This window comes from Antrostomus carolinensis, unplaced genomic scaffold (genome assembly GCF_000700745.2).
Source record: "Antrostomus carolinensis isolate BGI_N321 unplaced genomic scaffold, ASM70074v2 scaffold5897, whole genome shotgun sequence".
In the NCBI taxonomy this organism is placed as follows: domain Eukaryota; kingdom Metazoa; phylum Chordata; class Aves; order Caprimulgiformes; family Caprimulgidae; genus Antrostomus; species Antrostomus carolinensis.
Genome location: NW_010327933.1, coordinates 44209 through 66833, shown reverse-complemented (window position 1 = coordinate 66833; position 22625 = coordinate 44209). Strand labels below are relative to the sequence as shown.

The window sequence follows — 22625 nt, the reverse complement described above, 5'->3', positions numbered from 1 at the left end:
CCTCTCTCCTCTCCTCTCCTCTCCTCTCCTCTCCTCTCCTCTCCTCTTCCCTTCCCTTGTCCTCTCTTCTCTTCCTTTCCCTTTGAAGAACACTTCTAGGCAAGTATGCCAATTATTGTTTTATGAGGGAACCTCATTAAGGTAACTTCATTGATTATATTTCTGTACTAAGGAAATAGCTGCCAGCACTAAATATTTAAGGCAGTTTATCTGCCAAATTAATACTGGCATTATATCAGCCAAGCAGTCCTGATGCCAGCAGCAGTATAGCATATTCTTCTACTGTGGGGGTGGCCTGTACACTATGAATATATCCCCAAAAGTTGATGAATCCTACTTTCTTTTACCTAAACCCACGCTAAAAATATAACCTAATTGTCCTCTATTTTGTAATTGGCCTAGTTAACTAGCTGCAACGCAGAGGCTACACATCACTTCTCTCCACAAAAGCATGATTTTTGCCCAGAGCTGGGAGGCTTCTGTCTGGTCCGTTCCTGAAGTATTATGTCTACGCAACAGTAGACATTATGCATAAAGCACGTCTTTTTCTATTAATAAAAAAACTACTGAAACTTTGCTCACCTTGAGAAATAAGCTCTTAGGAATGGTCCTTGTTCCTCCAAATTGCCATAGAGTATGGAATAGGATATGAAGTAGAATATGACTGCATTGCAACTACTTACCCCCAAACAAACAAAATGATAAAAAAACCACTACCACCACCACCACCATCACTACAACAACACTGGACAAAAAGGAGTTACTTACATTGAGTGAGGATTCCTGTTAAGGCATTTTTGAAACTCTCCTTGGCTTGCTCCATTTCTTGCTCATGAGCGGCCTTTTCGTTCATGAGCCGGCGGACGTGGCTGTTGGCTGACTGCACCATCGAATAAAACTGGTTTGCAGAGCGTCGATTCACCTCACCTCGCTCAATCCAGGTAAGCAGCACTGTGATGGCCTCTGAAAATTTGCTATCATCTAGAACAAAGTACAGGTTTTAAATTGCAGGCATAAATATCCTGCCAATAACATATTTTCTGCTCTGTGTCACATTAAAATCACCATAAATCCTGCTTGCAGTACATAATTTTGGGCAACTTTTGGGCCCTTTGTTTTATCAGATGTAGGAAGCCAATACTGCCATGTGAAGCTACATAAATCTCCCTTCAATACTTGTCTTCTGCTTATTTTAATAGCTTTCTCACCACAAAAAGTACTGCCTTCCCTGTCCCTGTGGCCTGACTCCTTGCTTTCATATCTCCCTTAGGCCGTTCAGTGATATGGGATGACCTTACAGTGGTGAGGAGACCTCTGTGTTACCAGACCCACTGAGGAAATGAAATATTTCCATGTTAATCTGCTCAGTTGAAAGTTCAGTCTTGGAGTCTGGGTTTAGCCGTACTTTTGACTAGATTTCACTAACATCACATTCTTAATTAATGAACAATGATGAGGCTGAACAATTCCTTCCCAAAGCACTGATTAATTACATGGAACTGCTTTGAACAGATGATGTGTCTGTATTTGTTTTGTATTTTGCATTTGTCTGTGTATTGTTTTACGTATTTTTTTTAAAGGAGACCAGATGAATCCAGGCAACCACCTGGATTATAGATTCATGTTTACCATTCAGGTAACTAAAGTTATATTACTCTGCAGAAAGATCACCAAAACTGGTGGCTAGATTTTGTGCACTCCTTTCCCTAGTAATCTTCTTTCCTCTGACAGTGTTCTCAGCTTCCTCAGAAGACTTAGTGCAGCATCCATTACACTTCTGGTTTCATCAGGATTAAGAGGACACATTTCTTTTTAAGTCCCATTTAGGCTGAACTGCAAAAAAATGTTATTACAACAGAGTGTCTTCCTGTGGAAACATTTCTGTGCAATTTGATCTTATTTTTTCCCCAGGATTTTATTCTATAAAACTTCTATTTCCCAACAAATCCCATCTCATCTAGTCCTTGTTGGTTAGACTTCTTTATATATATTTTAGATGGTAGATACCTTTCTACAGATACTTATAGATACCTTTCTACAGGAGAAGGTATTTAGTTATGGTGGGGAGAAGTAGCATAGTTATTACCAAAAGACACTTAAAATGAAAATTGGAAAATATTAAACCCAACCAACTGTGTTATAAAGATACTGAAATGTAGGACAAAGTTTGTAAGACTGTGCTTTCCATGTACAAAAAATAATGAAATACTAATTCTTAAGTGACGATTTGTGATTTTACTCTGAATCAGTAATGACTTCCCTAAAAGGCGAGGAGCCTAAAGTACAGAGAGGACAAGTGACATGCTCTGTGCCTACTGCCTGATCCTTAGCACCTTATTAACTGAAATGTTCTTTCAGCTACAGCAATAGGATTTGCTCTCCATAGCTGGATAGGTATGTTCTCCCAAGATCCCTGAAAAAATTTGAAAAATAAGAGCATCTTAACACTCTCCTTTGGCATGATGATGTATCTGTTGTGATGTTACATTAACATGTGATTCATCATCATCATTCATTAAGTAATTATCTCTGGGGAAGAAGAGTCAGACATGCACGTTTTCTTTCCATATTGTCCCCCTGAATTAGACTCCGCTTCCTAGCCTTGCTGGATACATGTGCAACAGGTATGTATTAGGTGTCTGTGATGAGTGAGGTTGGCTGAGTATTTGCCTTAGAAAAGCCAAATATAAACAACACTCATGCAAGCGTCTTCATTGCAAGCAGACACTCGGATAAGGCTCTCCAAAAGCCGTGGGTAAAATTTTCAGCCTGCTGAAATGCATGGGAGCTGGATGTCACGAATCCAATATAGCCAAGAACTCATCCCTGGAACATAATGTTTATTATAATTACAGTAGTCAATAAAAATAACCTGTAATGGCTTCTGGCAATGTTAGCATGCAATTTCCAACAGTCTGTACAGTCAGGTCACCCTGTGGATGGCACTAGCCTGTTAACACCAAGGATGTGGCTGATTGTGAGTAGGGAGTAACTACAGCTGAATGTTCCTCTTTTTTCCTCATAGACATCATTATCTATATCATCACACATAATTTATAACCCAACACTGAAGTACCATTTAGAGTAAATTATCCCATTCAATCTAGGTCAGGACATGAACAGCAAAGTTGGGAGAAATGATACACAGAAGCACCTCTGAAGAGGTACACCATGACCTGTGAAGGAACAGTGTGCAGAACTGAGCAAAAATGTTTCATGGAGATGCACAAGGAAAATCAGTTGCACAGAATCATTGTCCCTTTTTCTTGCTTCAATCTCTCCTCAGTACACAGCTGCATGCTGCTTTGCTATAGAGTCTATAGGAAATTAAAACACCCTCCTCTTGTTTTGTTTTCATCGGGCACAGTTGGTGTTGCAAGGGATGTTCATAAACATGTCATCCTTCTTCCAGATAGATTCAACCCATTTAAAAGGGCATGCTGAAAACCTGTTTTCAGCACACTATACTGCCAGGGAGCTGCAGAGGTCTGTGGGTCTGTTATAGTTAATTCATGGCTCTGTACTAGCAGGAAAAAAATTTCCATTGGTAAACATCAGCATCTTCATTGATTACATAATTAGAAGATACATTAAAAAAAGCTAGAGGGTAATATATGCACAACAGGAGCACATTAGTTAATAAAATCTTTCCTCTACAATTTTAAAATTTCCTTATTTCACCTTCATTTCTAACTTTTATATTCTTGAGTTGACTGCTCAGTGACTGGCATAAGGTAACCCCCCATGAATTAATTTTTTTCATCCAGAATGCAGTGACTCTTTCTGAGCAATCAGAGGTTCACTTAGAAAATCAGGTTTTTACACCGGACTGTTATCTTATTTTTTTTTTAGCAGATAAGTAGCAGAAGAAATACAGCAATGGAATCTAATTTAAGCAGAGCATGAACTGCCTTATGATTGCAACCATTCATTAAAAAAAGAAAACAAAACTCCTAATTCTGTTCAAAATTATTCCCTTGCGGTAGGATGCACATAAATATAGTGTTTAAAAACATACTCTTAAAATAAATTCCTTTATATAAGACATGCTCCCATATGTAATTGTTCTTTTAAGATGAGCCCATGCATGAGCAAATTATTTCTCACACTTAAAGCTTTTTTCTCCTCCAAGTTACAGCATATTTTAAACAAATAAGGTAGGATTCATTTCCTTTATGTCAACATCTGATTTGGGAACCCCAGGGTCCTGGTACAGTGAACAGGAAGAGATGGACACTTGTCAGACAGGCTTCACCAGTCCTGTTTTAGCTGTCTACTTGAAGGTGAGGTGAACTGTGCCCCAGAAGTGCCTGCTTACCTCAATCTGCTGCAAAGGGTGCTTGAGGTGGCCTGCTCATATGTAGACATCTCTATAACAGACATCTACATTTGGGCAGAGTAATCCCAACTGTTGCACAAGTGCAGCAGTTACAGAACACCTACCCAGCATCTGTGTACCTGTGTTGGGTTTTCAGTTATATTGCAGGCTGTGGTGCACACTATGTCATTTTAGTATTACCCATCTATTGAGGACAGCTGCTGGGTGTCTGTCGATAGAGATTTCCAGGTGCTGCCAGACTCAATCACAAGCCTCTAGAGATAAGATATTTCAAATACCTCTTATATCAGCTGAAGATATTTGACACTCAAATCCTATCTCACAACTTAGACGAAATAAAATATAAAGAAAATAAAATGCATCCTTAGAGCTGTCTGGGAAATTGTCAACAGGGATATTTCTATGAAAAAAAAAAAGAATAATTGTTGACAAATGCATTGCATTTTTCTGCTTGTAATTTGACCACCTCTAAGAAATTCCAAGTGTCATAAACTTTTTAATAGAAAAAGCTATGACAAGAACTGCTACAAAATGGAACACTGGGAAAAACTGTTGTAAACAGAGGTTTTACTCTCAGTTTATGGAGTATCCCTGGTGTAACACAGAGCAGAATTCAGCTCAGAGAAATGTGAAATTCATCTCTCAATTTTAAGCACCTCCATAAGGTGCTTTCACAACTTGGGTGATGGTGTCGAAGACTTTAACCATCAGAAAAGAGATAGACTAATCCATCATTCTGAAGCCAGGTATTCAAACACTCTTACTACTATCATTTTTACATTTATAGACATATTTCAAATATAGCTAAGTTTGTATTTCTGTATTTTGAGAATGATATTGTTTGCTGGACTTCTAGTTCGGTCAAGATCAAACACTGGGCTACAGGTTTTTTAGCCTTGTTAGTATCTTTCCAACCCTGGGTGTTCTCAAATGTTTGGAAAGTATCTGAGATAATTCACACAACACTTGGAGCCCATTTAAATCACAATAATGTTTTTGTGTCATCCTATGGGTCACAGTATTGTCCAGAGTCAGCACATACTCTCTTGTCCCTAATCTTTCTTCCCTAATGCAATCTTCCAGGCTTGCAAGGAGATGCTGCAAAGACAGAGTTGTTCTTTATCCTAATGATTACACCTAGAAAGCTCCTGCGCTGGCTGCATATGTTTTGGGTTGCATTAATGATCTCATTTTTCTCTGGCCCTTCTGTAAAATGGGAAGGGGCAGGTGTACCCTTATGCTAAACTCTGCCCTGAACAGTAGAAATCCAATTAACAAACATCCCTTGAAGGTATTCTTGAGAGCACTGAGAATGACTGTGCTGCAGGGCGCACAGTGAGGGGATGAGAATCATGGGATATGTCCCATGTATTTGCCTCTGATTGACAGTCTGTCCTCTGTCAGCTGTAGCTAGGCCATCAGATGTTGTGTCCCCTGCCTCATCCCCACTTGCTGAGCACTATCCCTTTGCTCATGATCACATTGCCCTCAGGTCTGCCTGGAGCTGCTAGTCTGGTCCCACTCCAGTTCCAGTCTGTCAAACTGGGCCCAGTCTAGCTATTACAGGAAAGTGGTAAAGGCCAGTTTAGGATGCAAACTTCTTCAGTCCATATAACTGCAGTCAGGGGAGGATGTATGGCCAAGGTTACTGTTAATCTGACTTCTGATTTAATAAATTATTAAACTATAACTAAGATTCCTAAACTGCAAACACTGAATTCAACATAAAAAATAATATGTGGGTGACTGCAATGGGTGAATCAGGTCAGGGAAAAGGTTTACTAACCTCTCTCATCAGCAGGTTCAGCCCAGCCCCACTGTGCATCAGGAACAATTTGCTGCCCAGCACACATCACTTTTGGTGCCACAATGATGACCTATTTTTCTCTTGGCTTAAGAGCTTCTCCTGCACAAAGTGCCCGCCACTGACCTAGAAACACAACTCTTCAGCTACTACCCTCACCTTCTTTTTTCTGCCCTGCTCAAATACCTTATATAACTGTGCCATGCAACACACACATCAGTCTGGTACTTTTGGGCTTAATAACATTTTTAACCCTATGGCATTGCACACTAAGTGAGAATTGGGTAAAACAAATTCTTACTGCCAAAGGGTTATTTTAAAGAAAGATTAATATCCACCTTACTATTTCTTAAGTAGCCTTAACTGTATGCTATGATCGAGAAACTTTTCCAGTTATATAACAAATGACTAGCTGAAACTAGATTTGATAAAAATATGCATATAGGTTTACTAAAAGGTGTCTTTAAAGGTACTCTCTCCCTCCTCTATCATCAAACTCTTTCTTCCAAATTAAATCACACCAGATTCTTTCAGAGGTGGGTGTTTCATGTGAGACATAGAAATCCATTATCTTATCCTGCTGGTGCCATTATTTCCAATAAAAAGTAATTATAAGGGTATTGAGTTTCCTCCCTATTTCTCAAAATCACACCACAAACTTTCAGATCAGTGAGCTGCAATTTCCCAGTTCATAGTAATTAACTTGAGTCATTTTGCAGTGCAGTACATTTAATCAAGTAGGTTTATATTAAAACCTTAAAATTTGCATTGATACAATACAGATTAGGTGAAGGAGGACTCATTTAGTAATACATTTAACAGAGAATGTACTTCTTGCACGCTTTCGGAGGAAGGTGCCCAGGGAATTGGGTTACCAGGTTGCCGATAGCTAAACCCACCTTACACTCCTCTGCCAGCAGACAAAAATGCCCTCGCACTGTGCCTGCTTGTAGCCCCTGTGTGAGGCTCTCTGAGCCAGATGTATTGTGTCACAGCAGATGTCAGCAGCATATGGAAGAAGGAAGGAGAAAATGATAATCTAAAAACAGGAAGGGTGAGTGAACAGATTTGATGCTAAAGCATTGAAACATGTCTGTGGTAGGGCTCTGTTCTGATATACTACTAATAAAAAAAGATTGTGCTAAAAAAAGGTCTGGATTCTTTCAGCAGCAATTAAACCTGTCACTCACTGGATCTGTTCGGAGGATCTCAGCTTTGCGTCCCCTTCTGACGTAGCCCTGCACTGAATTCGATCCTTTCTGTGTGAGACTTTGCCTCTCTGGATAACTGCACCACTCTGCAGTGCTCCATAAGTCTGGCTCTCAAGTGCAGAGTGATAATGAAAGCAGTGTGGTTTTCTTCTCAGTGAAATATCCTATTTCCCAAGCAATTAAATGTTGTTTATATTTCAGACGATGTGCAGGGGTTGAGATTGTCAGGCTTGATGTTACCTGAATCTTGTGCAAGATGCATCCCTGGTTAGTTCATTCTACTGTAACTGCCATCTATTTATTTAAATTTCCAATCTGTTCTCTCTTCAGGGGATAATACAGTGCCTGGCAAAGAAGCAGTTTCTCAGTTTTTCAAATTATATTTTTTTAAATGGAAAACCACATGATAACTTCCCTGTGCTCATAAAGAAACACTGTATTTAAAAGGCAGGTAAATTCCAGGGTTTTGTATATTACTTGCAGATATTTATGTCTCCTTTGCTCAAAATATTTAAAAAACAGATAATCAGATATGAAGAGATGCCTTTGTTAGATGGTGGAACTATTTAACTACCTGCAGTAAATAAGATAGATGTAGTATTTTAAAGGAGCTTATTTGCAAGAAGTTATTTCTAAAGATTATACCATTAGGTACAGATATGCTTGAATTAAGAATACCATAATGTTTGAAATTCTGCTTTAAAACGCAAATATCATAAGCACACAGATTAAAATGTTTTGTTCCAATGCACCTGACAGAGCAGTGTTCCACTTAAGGATAAAAGGTTCAGCCTATCTCCAGTTGTGTGATGTTCTGGGCATCACGTTACTCATCCGTTTATAAAGCAACCAGGAAAACAGATGTCAGAGCATGCAAATTTGATCTTAAATATCTACCAACACATCTAACTGTGCAGTAATAATGCATCTGATTTAATACTAAGGAATTAAAATCTCAAAGACACATACCAAACAAAATGCTGCAATGAACCAGAAGAAAAGAAGGTCACGTTTTTGTAATGTCATAGAAGACACAGTATTCTGCTGGTTTTGTCAGAACAAGAGCTCAGGATCTATTCTCAAAGGCTGTTTAAGGGGGCAATTCACATTTATATTTCACTGTAAAAGACCTTGGTTTCCTAGAATTTACATGTATTAATTTATTGAGATATTTCCTCAAGGAAATATCAGATCTTCACCTAAGGCAGGAGGATGTCAGAAAGGAGGCCAGAAGTTTCATTAACCTGAGTTATGCTTAACTGTTATCTTATTCCATGGCAATCAGAGAATGGTTTGATGAAACTGTTTGTAATGTCATGACAAATTTTGGAATATTTGGACCAAAAAGTAGATTTGAAGAGTAGCTTTTGAAAAAGTGATTTTTTTTTTTACAATTTTAAACAAATAGCACCTATTTCTTATTATGTGTTTTCCCTTCAAATCTACTTTAGTGGTTTGGAAGGTCAAAAAAACCCAAACAAAAATAACTTATTATACAAAATTAAATAATGGTTTTATTTTCCCAATCTAAAATGTGTGGTAGAAACCTAAAACTGATGAGTGTACCTCTGGTATGAGAAGGAGCTCATGTTCTTCCCCATGTTACCCGTCTAATTTGAATGTTGGAGCTCATTTCATTGTGATAATTTAGGCTCAGGTCTCTCTGCCTTCTATGTCCTGGACTCATGAAGAGCCGGATTCTCATGGGAGTGCATGAAACAAATTTAAATAAAATATTTTGTAACAAGTCATCTTTCTAATGCAGGAAATATCCTCTTTTATGAACTATCATCTCCTTGGTTTCTCCTCCTTTTGGCTCTGTCTGTGACCAGCAGAGAACATCACTACAAGATTATTGATGCAGAGCAACTCAGAAAATGTTTAATCAATGAGAGTTATCAGTGTAGGCCTATATTTTTTAGAGCTACAGGCTCAAATCCATGAGACCTACACTCAAGATACTAGCAATATGTCAGTGCTACATAGTGAAAAGTGGTAATGACAAAGCATAATAGGTGGATAGGGAGAGGAAAAACATCACAGGCACTTAGAAAAAAGAAAAAGGAATACACTCTTGGCTAACAACATGCAAGGTGCAGAAAAAAATGTCCACACTGTGAGCAAGGAAAAAGTTATGAAGGATTTCATTTGAAGGACCCTGAAGACTTTAATGCAGAAAAGGAAAAGGAAAAGAAAGATACCCATAAAACAGCACTGTCTGCCACAGTCTAAAATGGAAAGTGGTGAAAAATTGCACTGGTCCACAGTTTGATGGGTTTACCTCTTTTCTGCATAAATAAAGTGTTCAAGCCAAGTTTTCTGCAAATATTAAAGGATTTAGGATAGCCCACAGAGAGCAGGGAATGGAGACCAAGCCATAAACCCTCATATTTTGCAGGTATGCGAGGCCTCATATGCAATGGAGTCAACTTGGTTCCCAGACCCAGTCACCAGGCAGTGCATTTTGAGAAACCATTGCTTTTTTTCTATGAAGCTCCATACCAGTAGAGACTACCTGGCTGAAATCTTATAATGAATTTTTGTTTCCAGCTGACATAAAATATCCCTCTATAATTTCTCACCCACTCTCCTCTATGGCAGTTACTGCTGTACCAGGTGATTTCAGCATAGGAGAGGAATAGGACTATGCTTACAACACTGAGGAGAGAGTTTCCAGCCAAGTCTGGTAAAGAAAAACAATGATTTATTTAACTCTTATGTGGCAGTTTGCAGAAGGTGAACAAAGTTATTTTCACCTCTGTTACAGACTCAATAAATACCTAGACCATAACAGTGGACTGGCTGATGAGCCTAGTTCATCTCTGCTCATTGTCAGATTTCCTTGCTGTCAGGAATTTCCAAGGTTATTTTGACAACAAAAGTTGGTTGGATTCAGACCAAGCTGCCTACATCTGTGATTGCAAAGCAGTATCTTGGGATGACAGATGTTTAGCTATTTTGGCTTGCTTTTCAGTTAGTGTTGCTCAGTGGAGTTCTGGAGGCACTGTGGGAGCTGAAACCGGCATGCTGGGCACCTGCAGCTGTCTCATGAGCTGGCAATAGAACTCAGGAGTCTTTTGAAATGGGTATCATGAGGAGGTCATGACTTTCCTTAAGAAAACAACTGCAAAGCATCTGCTCAAAACCCAATCTTTCAAGGTAAATCCTGCCAAGACCAGATATATTTTGATTCTTCTTTTGTTTAGGATGAATTCTCCAGGTTTTTGCAGCAATGTAGATCTGGTGATATCCAAAGACCTGAGATCTTGGCCCTAAGTTTTATATATATATATACTGCCCTGGTTTTTAGCTGAAATAGAGCTGGTTTTCTTTTTAGGAATTAGAAGGGCGGAGTTTTAGTTTCCAGCCTGGGACTCGCTGTGAGAGAGACATTGATAACGTACCAATGTTTACATTTTTGTCGCTGGAAGTGAAGGACTTTGTGTTCTGTTAGTCCACAAGAACAAGATTTAAGGGGGGAGAAGAATATTTAAATTAATAAGCTAAATTGGCATTTAGATATGCCAATGGGATATTCCATATCATATCACGTCATGCCCAGTATATTAGTGAGGGTCTCTTCCTCTTTTAGCTCTCTCTGGCTTTCGCTCGGGCTCTTGTTCTTCCGGGATTGTGGTTTCGGTTCGGGATTGTCGCTCCTCCGGGATCGTTACCTGGGAACAGGCCGGGCTCGGTCAGGATAGGGCTGAGCTATAACATTGGGTGTCATTCACTTGCATATTTTGTTACTGTTATCATTATCTGTACTATTTTAATATTAGCATTATTTTAAGTTTTCTTTCTATTATTAAACTGTTCTTATCTCAACCTACAAGCCACCTTTGCCTTGCCCCCCCAGTCCTCCCCCTATGCCCTGGGGATGGGGGGGAAGTGGGTGAATGGCTGTGTTGGCTGCTAACCAAGGGCTAGCCCAGTGTATCTATCTATCTATCTATCTATCTATCTATCTATCTTCTGTTAGCTTCACTGAAGTCCACATTTAAATTTTGAACATATGATGATATGAACTGCCTTTTGCCAGAGTTAAAGAAGTTTCTTTAGTGTTGCTTTCCTTTCTTTTTAGGGCTCATGTGATGAATCCATGTTGCCCAAGGTAGGCCAAATATGACACGATGCCATAGGAAAGGTAAAGCAGACCAGTATAATGACTGAACTCCATCTCTGCTTTCTACAGTACCTAGTACAGGACACAACTCATGACCAGTGAGAAGAGAGAGAGGCTTCTTTGCCTTCTCAATCCTCAACAATCTATACAGATCCGGGGCTGTGACAATTAATTTCACTACAAGGTAACGGCTAATTAACGGAGTTTTTAAAATTGCGATATGTTCTTTTGCTGGATTTTAATGATTTTTTAACCAATAAAAAATAAGCTTACCATTTTGGTTTATTAATTTATTATATTTAATTTTGTATGCTTCTGAAAGTTTATTTCCAGAGAAATAGTCATGAACATTGTATTGGTCTATATTGTGCTCAAAATATTTCTATATTAAACTTGTGCATATACGCCAAGCTCTGATCAAATGTCCCTCAGGAGAACCAAAGATCTAAATGCTTAGAATGAGTTTTAATTAAGTACGGAAACTTCCCAGAATGAAAAGAAAAACTGTTCTAAATATAGACATCTTAAACATCTTGCAAAAAACCACATTCAGTTGCTCCAAGCAATGGCTAGCCATATGGAAGAAATTGTCCAGACTTCTTGCATTTTCTGGCTTAGTTCAGGAAACCTCTAGGCCTTACTACATAAAGAAAAACTTCCCTATAAAAGATTAACTCCTAAAATATTCAATTGAAAACAGATTCTGGGAACAGATGGATCTAAAACTCAGTATTGTACTGTATAACCTCCAGAGGAGCTGGACTGGAAGCTAGTAAAGAATTTAAAATTCTTTTCTTTGAGCCTCTTTCCTCCTTTTATCCTGGTCTATCAGTCCATCTGGGTTATTTTACCAATCTCCCAGTTACTTTATGGATTATTTAATAGAGGAGTGTATGTGGTGAGAATATTAGTCAGCCAAACTAGCAACAGACTGATGTAACAGTGACAACTAACACTGACCAATGCAGTTCTCAAAGAGACAGTAGAGTGCATCTCTGCTCCATGCTCCAAGGATGCAACACTTTGCACTGTCCTCTGGCTTCCCAAACATGTTTTGTAGTTATAACAGAGGCTGGTGTGTTGACAGCTAGATAGCCTAAGTCTAATCTAATTCTGAAACAGTGGTAAGAGTCACAGTTTCTTGTGACCTGGTACACAGTAAAGTAACATGCTTGGCCACCACATGGGGAAAGAATGCCAAACACAATTGCTAAACACTCAGTGAAAACAAATACAATCCTAAGGGGTATGATGAGTTGTTTGCTTGATCTTTTTAATTAATTTCTTCACTATGAATAATTTTATTTCTTTGTTTCTTACTTTCTATGTTAACTTTTACAGACAAGAGTCTTTAAGCTACACCCTTGAAAAACACTAACTCAGGAAGTGTACCTAGAAAAAAAAAAACATAAACAAGCAAACCCATACCAAAACAATACCCTATCTTGAACAAGTTATTCTAGCCCTAAAGAGGAAATGAAAGAATGGATGGTGTGTGTCAGAGATAAGTTGTACCACTGCATCTGAGGAGCACATTAAAATGCAGCTCATGAAGGCAATTTAAATGCTAGGAATTGGGACAGTCACACACATGTAATGTAGTAACATATCAGTCAAGGAATAAAGACATTTTAAGGATCAGGCCTTTAACATGAAGGATGTTTGTAACAGGTTGTCTTATTATGAGAGCATTTCCAAGGTAGATGATGACAGCAGCTGAGGAGAAAGAAACCCCATGGTAGTATTCATAAGGTTGTGGTTTAGCTGTTAAAGCACAGGTAGATGGACAGATGTTTTGCATTTCTCGCAGGTGGGTGAGTATCTTTCCCATTGGCATAGAAACGGCAGAGGAATGGGGGAAAGCTAACAGGGCAAGTAATGAAATACATGGGAGAGAAATATGCTCCCCTTCTCTGACTTCTGGATGGCTCCTGCTCTTAAGGAATAATACACTGAAAAGTATGAAATGCTGCTTACCTTTCAATTTTTCAGCCAGCAAAGCAGCTTCGTGTTCAGAATAATGCATTATTGCCGGAGGAGAAGGAGGGCGCAGTCTGTCTTCTTCCATTTTGCGTCTGTGGCGTTCTTCTCGGGCCAGCATTCTTTGTTTGCATTCCCATTCATAAAAGTCATCTCTTGCCTGAGCAAAATCAACATGAAGGCGACCTGAATCCTTTTTGTCTGTGCTAGATCCTAATCTCATGCGGTAACCTGAAACCAACAAGCAGAACTAACTGTTGCAGGATTTCTTTGCTTTTTTTTTTTTTTCTTTCTTTTTTTCCCCCCTCAAATGCAGTTAAGTAAAAATGTACATTAACAGATTCCCACATATCTACACAGCATCTATCGATCGTTGTGCTTTCACCGGAAGATAAACATTCATCCACTCATTTTTCCTCACAATTTCTGCATCTCCTATCAACATCGTAGGTGAACTGAAAAAGTCGACCCAAAGGTACAGAATCTATATTCCTGTTTAGGAGTTTCTCAAAATACGTCATTTTTCTACCTGATACTTCCAGCCTTTATATGTGCAAGGGTCAGCTAAACAAAAAAAAAACCAACTACTGAAAAATTATCTGGTTTGGTCTGAATATAAAGTCTTTCTCCCCTGATCCTGTTGAGATCTTGTCCAGTTTAGTGCTTTTGTCCAGCCTGCCAAAGGAATTGCAAGCATGGGGAAAGGCTGAATTTTAAAAAAATCATTACTACAGATGAATGAGAAAATTATGCTACATAAAGTCTTGGGTCACAAAGAGGGTGGTGTCATATCTACACTGATGTTAAATCTCAAATTTTGAGGCTTTACAATTGCAAACACTACTTTCCAATTCCCTATCAAAAATCTTCTTACAAAAAATATAAACCACCTACAAATTAATTAGGTTCAGCATCCTTTAAAGTAATTTTGAAAGTGTGAATGGATTTATTAGACATTTGCAAGACCACTTTCAGAACAAATAATGAAACCTGTTGTGCCTCACCTTTAGCAATGTTCTATACAATCATATTTTTGTTAATGCATCATATGCTAAAGCTAGCAGACTGCAAAGGCTTTAAGTCAGGACTACACAGCAGTACAACAGGGTCCTGCTCCAAACTAAAACTCTTGACTGCTGTCAGAGGACAAACAAATCATGCCAAAGCTATAAAGGGAGCTTTTAGTGACCATATTGTGGAAGAACATATGTTGGGCATCTTTTTTTTTTTTCAACTTTTATTTCCAAGACCAAAATACACTCACATAGCAGTTTCTCTGACTTTTAAAATGCTGATTCAGAGAAAGTGTGAGAAAATATGACATACAAAGCTGCAAACAGCCCTCAAAGGCAAGTAAAATTAACCAGTTTGCACAGGGCTAGCTCTAATTTCTCCATGTCAACCTGCTGCAGTAGCCTCAGAAGCAGAGCAGCCCAGCAGAGACTTCTCAAATCACAGAATTCTGCAGAGATGAACTGTGTGTTGAGCTGGCATATATAAGGCTCTTCAGAAACACACACTGCTACAACCACTGCGTAATCACTCCAGGGGCAGGAAACTCCTGTTTGAAATGACAGGAAAAATGGTATTTGCTGCTTTTGAACAGCAATCCAAGAGAACCTACCTTTCAGTCTCATGGTTTGCCTGTGGTTTGAAGAGCTTCAGCACCTCACCACCACAGTATAATCTCAGTTTTGAACTCTCTCCAGGGACAAAAAAGCTAAGATTTGTGTAGTAGATTAGAAGCACCTTTGCAAAAATGCATATCTAGGTACGGTCTGTTTGTTTTACTGCTGTAAAAACATCCTGCTGTATGAATACAAAGGACTGTCTGTACTACAGCACATACGAGACAATAGCTTCAAATACATTAAATATCCATATATGCAGTGATCATGCTCCCCCAAAAAAACAATCCGGGTGTCTTTTTATCTGACATTTTCCTTTCAAACATCTTGTGGAGTCAAGCTAAGTAGCCTGTCAGTAAGGAAGAGATATGACTTTCATTTTCTAGCAAGGACTCCAAATCCAGATGAAAAACTCAAGCGAAGGGTTTCCAAAGTCCCTTAAAGTCAGAAGGCATCACTTCCATAGAACCTATCAAATCCGACCTCCAAGGCTCGCAAGCTTTGAGTGAAATAGGACTGAGTATTGCAAGAGAGGCAAACAAGGGGATTGTTTATTTTAAAAACCTATTTTGCTCTGTTTTCTCTTGTGCAGAGGAGTAAACACTACTTTCCCCCCCCCAAGGCTATTTGTGGTCATATATGTAGCTCCAGACACAAGGTGTTGAAGGGAAGAATATTATAGATACACTACATTCAGTGAGACATAATAGAAGGGTGTGGGTGACCTTTCAGAGCTGGGCCCTGAACTAATGAGGGGGTAATTATGTGGTTTTATCCACAGAGGTGTAGGCATGAAGGGGTCAGCCAAAAGGGGTCAGTGGTGCAGCTACCCTGATAACTGTGACAAATGTTAACCCCCCCAGTTTGAGTAGCCAGCTGCATTCCTCACACAGTGATTATTGCTCTGTGCCAAAACGGCATTAACAGCAATGTGAAAGGACACTGCCAAGGTGCCAGGTCTTGTGAACCTAAAATTAGATCTCTCAGCTGGGCTGTACTTTCCAGGAAGACACAGTGTCTCTTCCTCTCTCACGTCTTTTGCCTCCGTTGGTGAGCACATTGGGCATGGACAGACTGAAAAATGCAGCACTGCAGGACGCAAGACTTTTGTGGACTTCAAAGTCCCATTTAATCTGAATAAAGAGGTAATGAAAAGGACTGCATCTATAGGTTCTATGTGCACTGACAAAGCTGAGTTTTACTGAAGTGGTCCTCATTTTTGAAGTAAATGGGGATAATGGGAAAAAACATAGAACAGTGCAAATTGCAGTCCAAGACCCAGTACACTGTGTAGCACTGAACAAATGGTTCTCTTTAAGTAACCAGTTTGAGAACCTCCAAATTAACAGCTTTTTGAAATTGCCCATGAATCACTGAAAATATCTTAGCGCTTGTTAAACTCTGAAGGTGGCCAGCCAGACAGGAGGTTTCCACCAGCACAGAAACCTAGAATAACCTGGTTCGGAAAGGACCTTGGATGTCATCTAGTCCAATCCCTCTCTCAAAGTAGGGTCAACTTCAAAGTCAGATCAGGTTGCTCAAGGCTTGACATCTTCCCCTTAACAACAAAAGCAAATGCCTTGTCATGGCTTCTTGCACCCTCCTCAATCAGGCATTGCAGACACTATAGGACCAACAGCCAGTGAAGAACAGACTCCATGATGGGTTGATAGCCAGCAAGATGCCTTATAGCAAGGGGGGCACAACTGGCAGGTCCTATCTTGTATATGGGATCCCCAGGCACCCATTTGGGTTGGCAGCTCTGAGCTGCAGGGCAGCTGGCAGGCTTACTCTTTTCCAATACCATATCTCCTTATTGATGTTCTAGGGTATTTATATGCACTAGAGAACCACCTGCTATTGCCTCCCCTTCATGCATGGGCAGTGAATTGCCCTCACAGACCATTTTCCCCGTCCCTTTGCTCAGGGCTGCAGCTACCACTAACTGCATGCCTGGCTTGTCATTTTTAATTTCATTTTCACACACAATGGCAGAGGAACAGACTTTAGGAACTTGACAAGATCTTCACTTTAAAGAAGCAGCAACAGGAAAAATTAATTAGGATGCTAAAAAAAATCACAGTATTTCTATATCACAGGTCTAGTCAAAACTCCATGGCTTGACTTACCTTTGAGTGTTGCTATACTGGGGACCAGCCAATAGCTGCCCTCTAACTGGGGATCTAGATCAGAGCGTTGATGGTGATCATTGAGAACAAAATAAAACCAGTACATGGTACCAAATGGAAACCCACAGGGGAAAATATTGGCAAAGGAATAATGCATTAACAGGCTTTCGGGGTATAAACAGGTCTGTCTCAAGCCACCTGTTTGTCCCATATATTCAAGTCTAGGGCCATCAATATTTGCAGGCGTTGCTGAATTGTCAGCCAAAAGAGTAAAGTACATACATTTTGGAGAAAGAAAGCCTTTTCCTCAGGAGATCAAATTGTAACTTTCAGGGCTAAACGAAAACCTCAAGTCAACTTTTTTATTATAGGTTTCTACCCATCTCCCAGTCTCCTTTTCATACGTGTTAACTTGGAATAGAAAGGAAAAAAACCCCAGCGATTAAACTACTCAATGGATTTTGCAATCACTTACATTATTCTGATGATAAGCATGGGATAAATACAAAGTTTGATGAGATCAGATGGGGTAGACAGATGAAAGTGATTAGGTTGACAAAATTGTCATCATATTACAGATACCAAAGGCATGACTTTTCCCTAATAGAATGTGCATACTATTTTAACCACAAATTCCATTTGTACATCTCTTTTGTCTCTTACAGGGAAAAGAAAATGCCTTAACAATATGCTTCATCCCCACCACTTCAGAATAAATTATGTTTGAGCATGGAATAAAGACTGGTTAAAAACCCCCAGTATTTCAGTACAAATAACACATGCCCTTGTCTAGTGCCAGACCTCCCTGCTCTGTGTTGGTGGGGGACAGTCAGTGCTCCCTGTTTCACCTGAAGAGTTCAGTGCCAGTGGCAAAAAGAAGTGAAACTTGGCTGCAGCGTGCCCCTGCTCTTCTTCCTCCTCCCTATCAGCTCCAATGGTTCTTTCACTGATCTGATCTTCAGAAGAAAGAAAAGGTGTGGGGGTAAAGACAGATGGGGAGGGAGGCTGCAGAGCAGAAGGTAAGAGGAATTGTAGATAGCAGTGTAACTGCGATGAAAGGAAATGGAAGAAGGAAGGATGGATCAGGAACTTGGAAATAAAATGGCAGAAAATTCAGGATGAGGAAGAGATTCTGTCACCTCCATCTCTGCTCATATGCCTTAACCTGAATGGGCACTCCAGTGTGTTATGAATGAGGACACATGGCAGTACAGGGAATTTCTTACCTCTAATCATCAAATCTGGTCCTCCAGCATTCAAGGTATATAAAATTAAAATGACAGTTGACTTGGAGTGAAGCAAAGGGTGCAGTCAACTGCTGAGAAGTAGGAAACTGAGCTAGAGGGACATTGGCTCTGGCTGAAGGTGGCAGTCTGTACATTTCTGAGTTTTCTTTGCTCTCTTTCTTGCCACTGTTTTGTTTATCATATACAGTAATGCCACTCCTACTGACTCTGGTGTGCCCCTCCTCTGCTCTGCTACTTGTGGAGATAGAGGCCCCTAGAAAAAATCTGGGAGCTGGGAAATGTGCTACTGCTTCTTACTACTGCAAAGCCTGTAATCTGCCCCAATGAACTACAGCAATATGGAAGTAGTAAGTGAATTAACAAATAAACAGGAAGGTTGGAAACTGGGAAGAGAGGATGAGGAGCGAAGAAGAAATTAAGAGAAAATTTTAAAAAAGGAAGAAAAAAGCAGGTTGGAATTAAGATCTGGAAGAAACCTGAAAATGCAGCAATATTTCAAAGAAATTTATATAGACCTCATAAAACAATTTTCTGTACCTCTTCAAACAGATATTTAAAGCAAGCAGCCAAGTTAGGAAAAAAACCAAACCACAAACCCAAACACAAAAACCTCTCTGAAACAAAGGAGCTATGTTTTTCCTGACCACATATTTCAAAAGTTCAGATATTTTCTTTTCTTTCTCTCTTTCTTTTTACAATGTAGATTGTACATTGTAGTGGCGATTTGAGAGACCACTTGTTTCTAGCTGCGTGAGAAACCTACAGGACATTGAGGTTATGTCCTTACTGCTAAACAGAAGATGGTCAGAGTGGGAACTCAAACAAGGTGTCCCTAATCGTTCGCTGCCTCCCAGGCTCCATTCTTGATTGTCCCAGTGGGTCCCTCTGAGGTCACCCTACACAGGGAGGGTGGCTGTAAGCCAGTCTGTGTCAGCTTGTTTTGGCCAAGGAGCAGTCCTTCCCTCTTGTTTATTTTGAGAATACCTTGCACATGGGATGAAAGTGTTACACTACATTTGTGTAGAGTCTAGGGCAAAACAATGCTTGTGGGCCTCCCCAGGACCCAGAAAGAGAGCTTAACCAGTTTAGGGAGACAAACATATACAGGGGATGGGATTCAGCTCAGATCCTCACATGATGGAGCCTGTAACCTTAACAGGGCACTGACAGTCACTGAAGCCTGATATGTGAAAACAGAATTGTTTTTTGTTTCTTCTTTCTTTTTTTCCCTGTGAGTTAGAGAGTGTTTTTGTTTGTTCTTTTGTTGGAAAATAAAAAAAGATTCTGAAATTTTACACCTGAGTTTCAGTGGCACTCGTTGCCCTGGGAGGCAACAGACATAGCCTACAGATGGGGCTCAGAACCTAACCCATGCAGTAGCTGAATGCATGCCTGCATAAAGGCAGACTTATTCAGACTGCACTGCAAATCTACAAAAATATGCCAATGAAATTGCCAGCCTATCAGAGAAATTGGCACTGGACAACAGTAGCGTTCCTGGCTTAGCGCCCTTCTCTTTCCACAACCTGTGAGCAAAACTATACAAACCTGTGTAAATCGAAAATAAGATTGTTCTGTAGTGGATTTCAGGAACTGCTGCATTGTTGTAGGATGGCAGAAAATAGCTCCCGGCAACATACAAAACCACGCGCAAGCCTTGGCAGACACAGAGAAATACAGAATTGCCCCTCGCCACTCCAAGCTACAGCCACTGAGCTCAAGAAAGACTTGCTGAGATAAAAGCTAAGAAAATAAGCAAACATTAGCATCACAAAATACAAATGAGAAGCAAGGAAAATCCATTAAAGAATGTGAAGTACCAGAAAGGTAAATGGCTTTATCAACCATGAACTCCTCTGCAAAACGAATGTGACAAAAATTCTTCTTGCTTTTCCGAATTGCTGTTATATCTCCACACTGTTCAAAGACTTCCTGAATAATTTCCTCCGTTGCGTTTTCTGGTAATCCTCCAACAAACACTGTTTTACACCCAGGCGGTCTCTCTCTTGTTGAAGGTGGTGGAAGATCTAAGTCAAAACAGAAATCACATTGGAATACAAAATTTGTCTTTTGATCCATTGGCTCTATTCATTCCCCTAATCAGTTCTGGGCAGCAACAGTTATTTGACATAGCATGGAGGTGGGGGAGAGGGAGAAGCAAAATAATTTAATATTGCAGACATTGGCCAAAATTGATTACTTGAATCCAAACCTTTTCAAGTTTTAAGTGGCATTTCAGATATTAATTCCTGCCACTGTGGGTTGTTCTCCAGGACAGACAGTAAGGTCAAAAAGGTTCTTTCTTTTCTCTGCGCAGTCACGCAAAAATTAGAAAATACCCTGTTTCAAAGCAGGGTAGCTTCTGCAACTGATTTGGCCCCCAGCACAGATCTCAAGCACTGGCACAGCACATTCAAAGCCTGAGCTTCACCATCTCCGGCTTGTACCCATCACTTGCCACACTAGCCAAGTGTGTGGGCCTGCTGCAAGCCAGCCTACGCTGTGTACACCCCGGGAACTTGGGCTGGACAGACACTTCTCCTTCGTCTTAGCATAATTTCATTTCTGTCTCAGAGTACAAGAGCACAGCAAACAGAAAAACAAAGTAGGGAACACAACGAAGTGACAGCATGATGAAAATGCTCTACTGGTTATCTCTTTTGTCTTGTTGCCAGATAATGGAGCAGACGCCAGCACACGGGAAGGATAACCTCACTGTTTACAAGTGCTTATGAAGTGGAGTGGCTAGAAATGTTATTTTTATGTGTATATATATATATGTAGAATATATACACACTTAAATCAAGAAAACTATTAAATTTTTGAAGGCTGTATAAAAATATATATTCTGTCATAACATTTCACCTTGTTTATATGTAGATTACTAGAGCATTCCTCTAAAAGTAATTCTTTAAGAAAAAATCTGATTCATATGACTTAGTTTTTTGTCCTTTTAACACAGTAAATGGGGTTACAACCTTAAAATATACATATATATATACACGCACACATATACACACACACAGCCAGTTTGATTAAACAATGATCTGGGTACACTGCAAATCCACAGCACCAGACTATTTGCTTAATTTTCTCTTTTGTCTTCACAGTGGTAGTGAAAGCTGCTGCTCTGAGAGCTCTGCAACTAAACTCCTGGGGCTAACAAACACCAAATCTGGCTTTGTGCTGGAGCTCGTGGCTCAGTGGGAAGAGTTTTTCATTTGCACAAAGTCCCAGAAGGGGCAGAAGGAAGCCTGGTCCTGGCTCTCAAAGAGGAGAAACAGTTCATCCACATGCTGCCCCAACAAAAATGGCAAGAGAGGAGCTGTAGTCCCCCTTTCTCTCTGTTTCCCCCAGGGAGGGACCAGAGGTAGTCAGTGTTTGGGTGCTAGGTGCTGTGTTCAGGGACACAAGCCCAGACTGGTCCCATTTAACTCTGGGCACCAGAAGGGGAGCATATCAGTGATCAGCAGCACCATGTAATCATTGTATTTTGTGACATTCTGATCTCAGAATGGTTGGACTCGATGATCTCAGAGGTCTTTTCCAACCAGGAGATTCTATGATTCTAAAGGAAAGAAAGATTTCTCCTATGAGAAGTGTAGATCTTCAGGCTCTGTTAGCTTTAAGTAATTATTTTTCTTTTTTTGTACAAACTGAGTAGGTTTTTTTACATGACATCACAGAGATGAATAAATATGCTCTGATACCATACCATGCTTCACACACAGGGTAGATTTTAGAAGGAAACACAATACTTGTCTGCACTCTATTTAAAAACCATAGGTTTTATTAGATAAATTTTTTTCATGCAATATAATTAGGAAAATAACATTATTTGATCAGACCCACTTACTTGGGTTTGGAGGGATTTTTTTGCAGTGAATTATTTCTTTGACTACAGGCACATCTGTTGGTGGTGGTGGTGGCACTAACCCCATGCCTGGTATCATTGGGTTAATCGGAGTGATTCCAGTCATCATACTAAGGCTTGGATCAAAGCCTGGTACACAAATTGAATCTGTAAATATATAACACAAAATCCTGGCTTAGAAATCTTGAAACCATTTCTTAATACTTTCTTACACAGCCAGTTTTGCTTTAGGCTTTTTTTGCTTTTTTTTTTTTTTTCCCCCCAAGCGTCCCTTAAAAAAAGGAAAA

The 22625-nt window shown here is 39.7% G+C and overlaps 1 protein-coding gene across 1 annotated transcript in view; it reads right to left on the bottom strand.

Annotated features, from left to right (window-relative positions):
• LOC104528134 (ecto-NOX disulfide-thiol exchanger 1) overlaps positions 1 to 22625 on the bottom strand; it is a gene marked incomplete at its 3' end in the record, with an annotated part of 75843 nt that overhangs the window by 17352 nt on the left and 35866 nt on the right. Inside the window, exons 2-5 of the mRNA XM_029085971.1 lie at positions 22321 to 22485; positions 20285 to 20491; positions 13458 to 13691; positions 769 to 981 (exon numbers count right to left, since the gene is read on the bottom strand). Coding sequence (XP_028941804.1) covers positions 769 to 981; positions 13458 to 13691; positions 20285 to 20491; positions 22321 to 22485 — 819 coding nt within the window. The remainder of the gene's footprint in view (positions 1 to 768; positions 982 to 13457; positions 13692 to 20284; positions 20492 to 22320; positions 22486 to 22625) is intronic.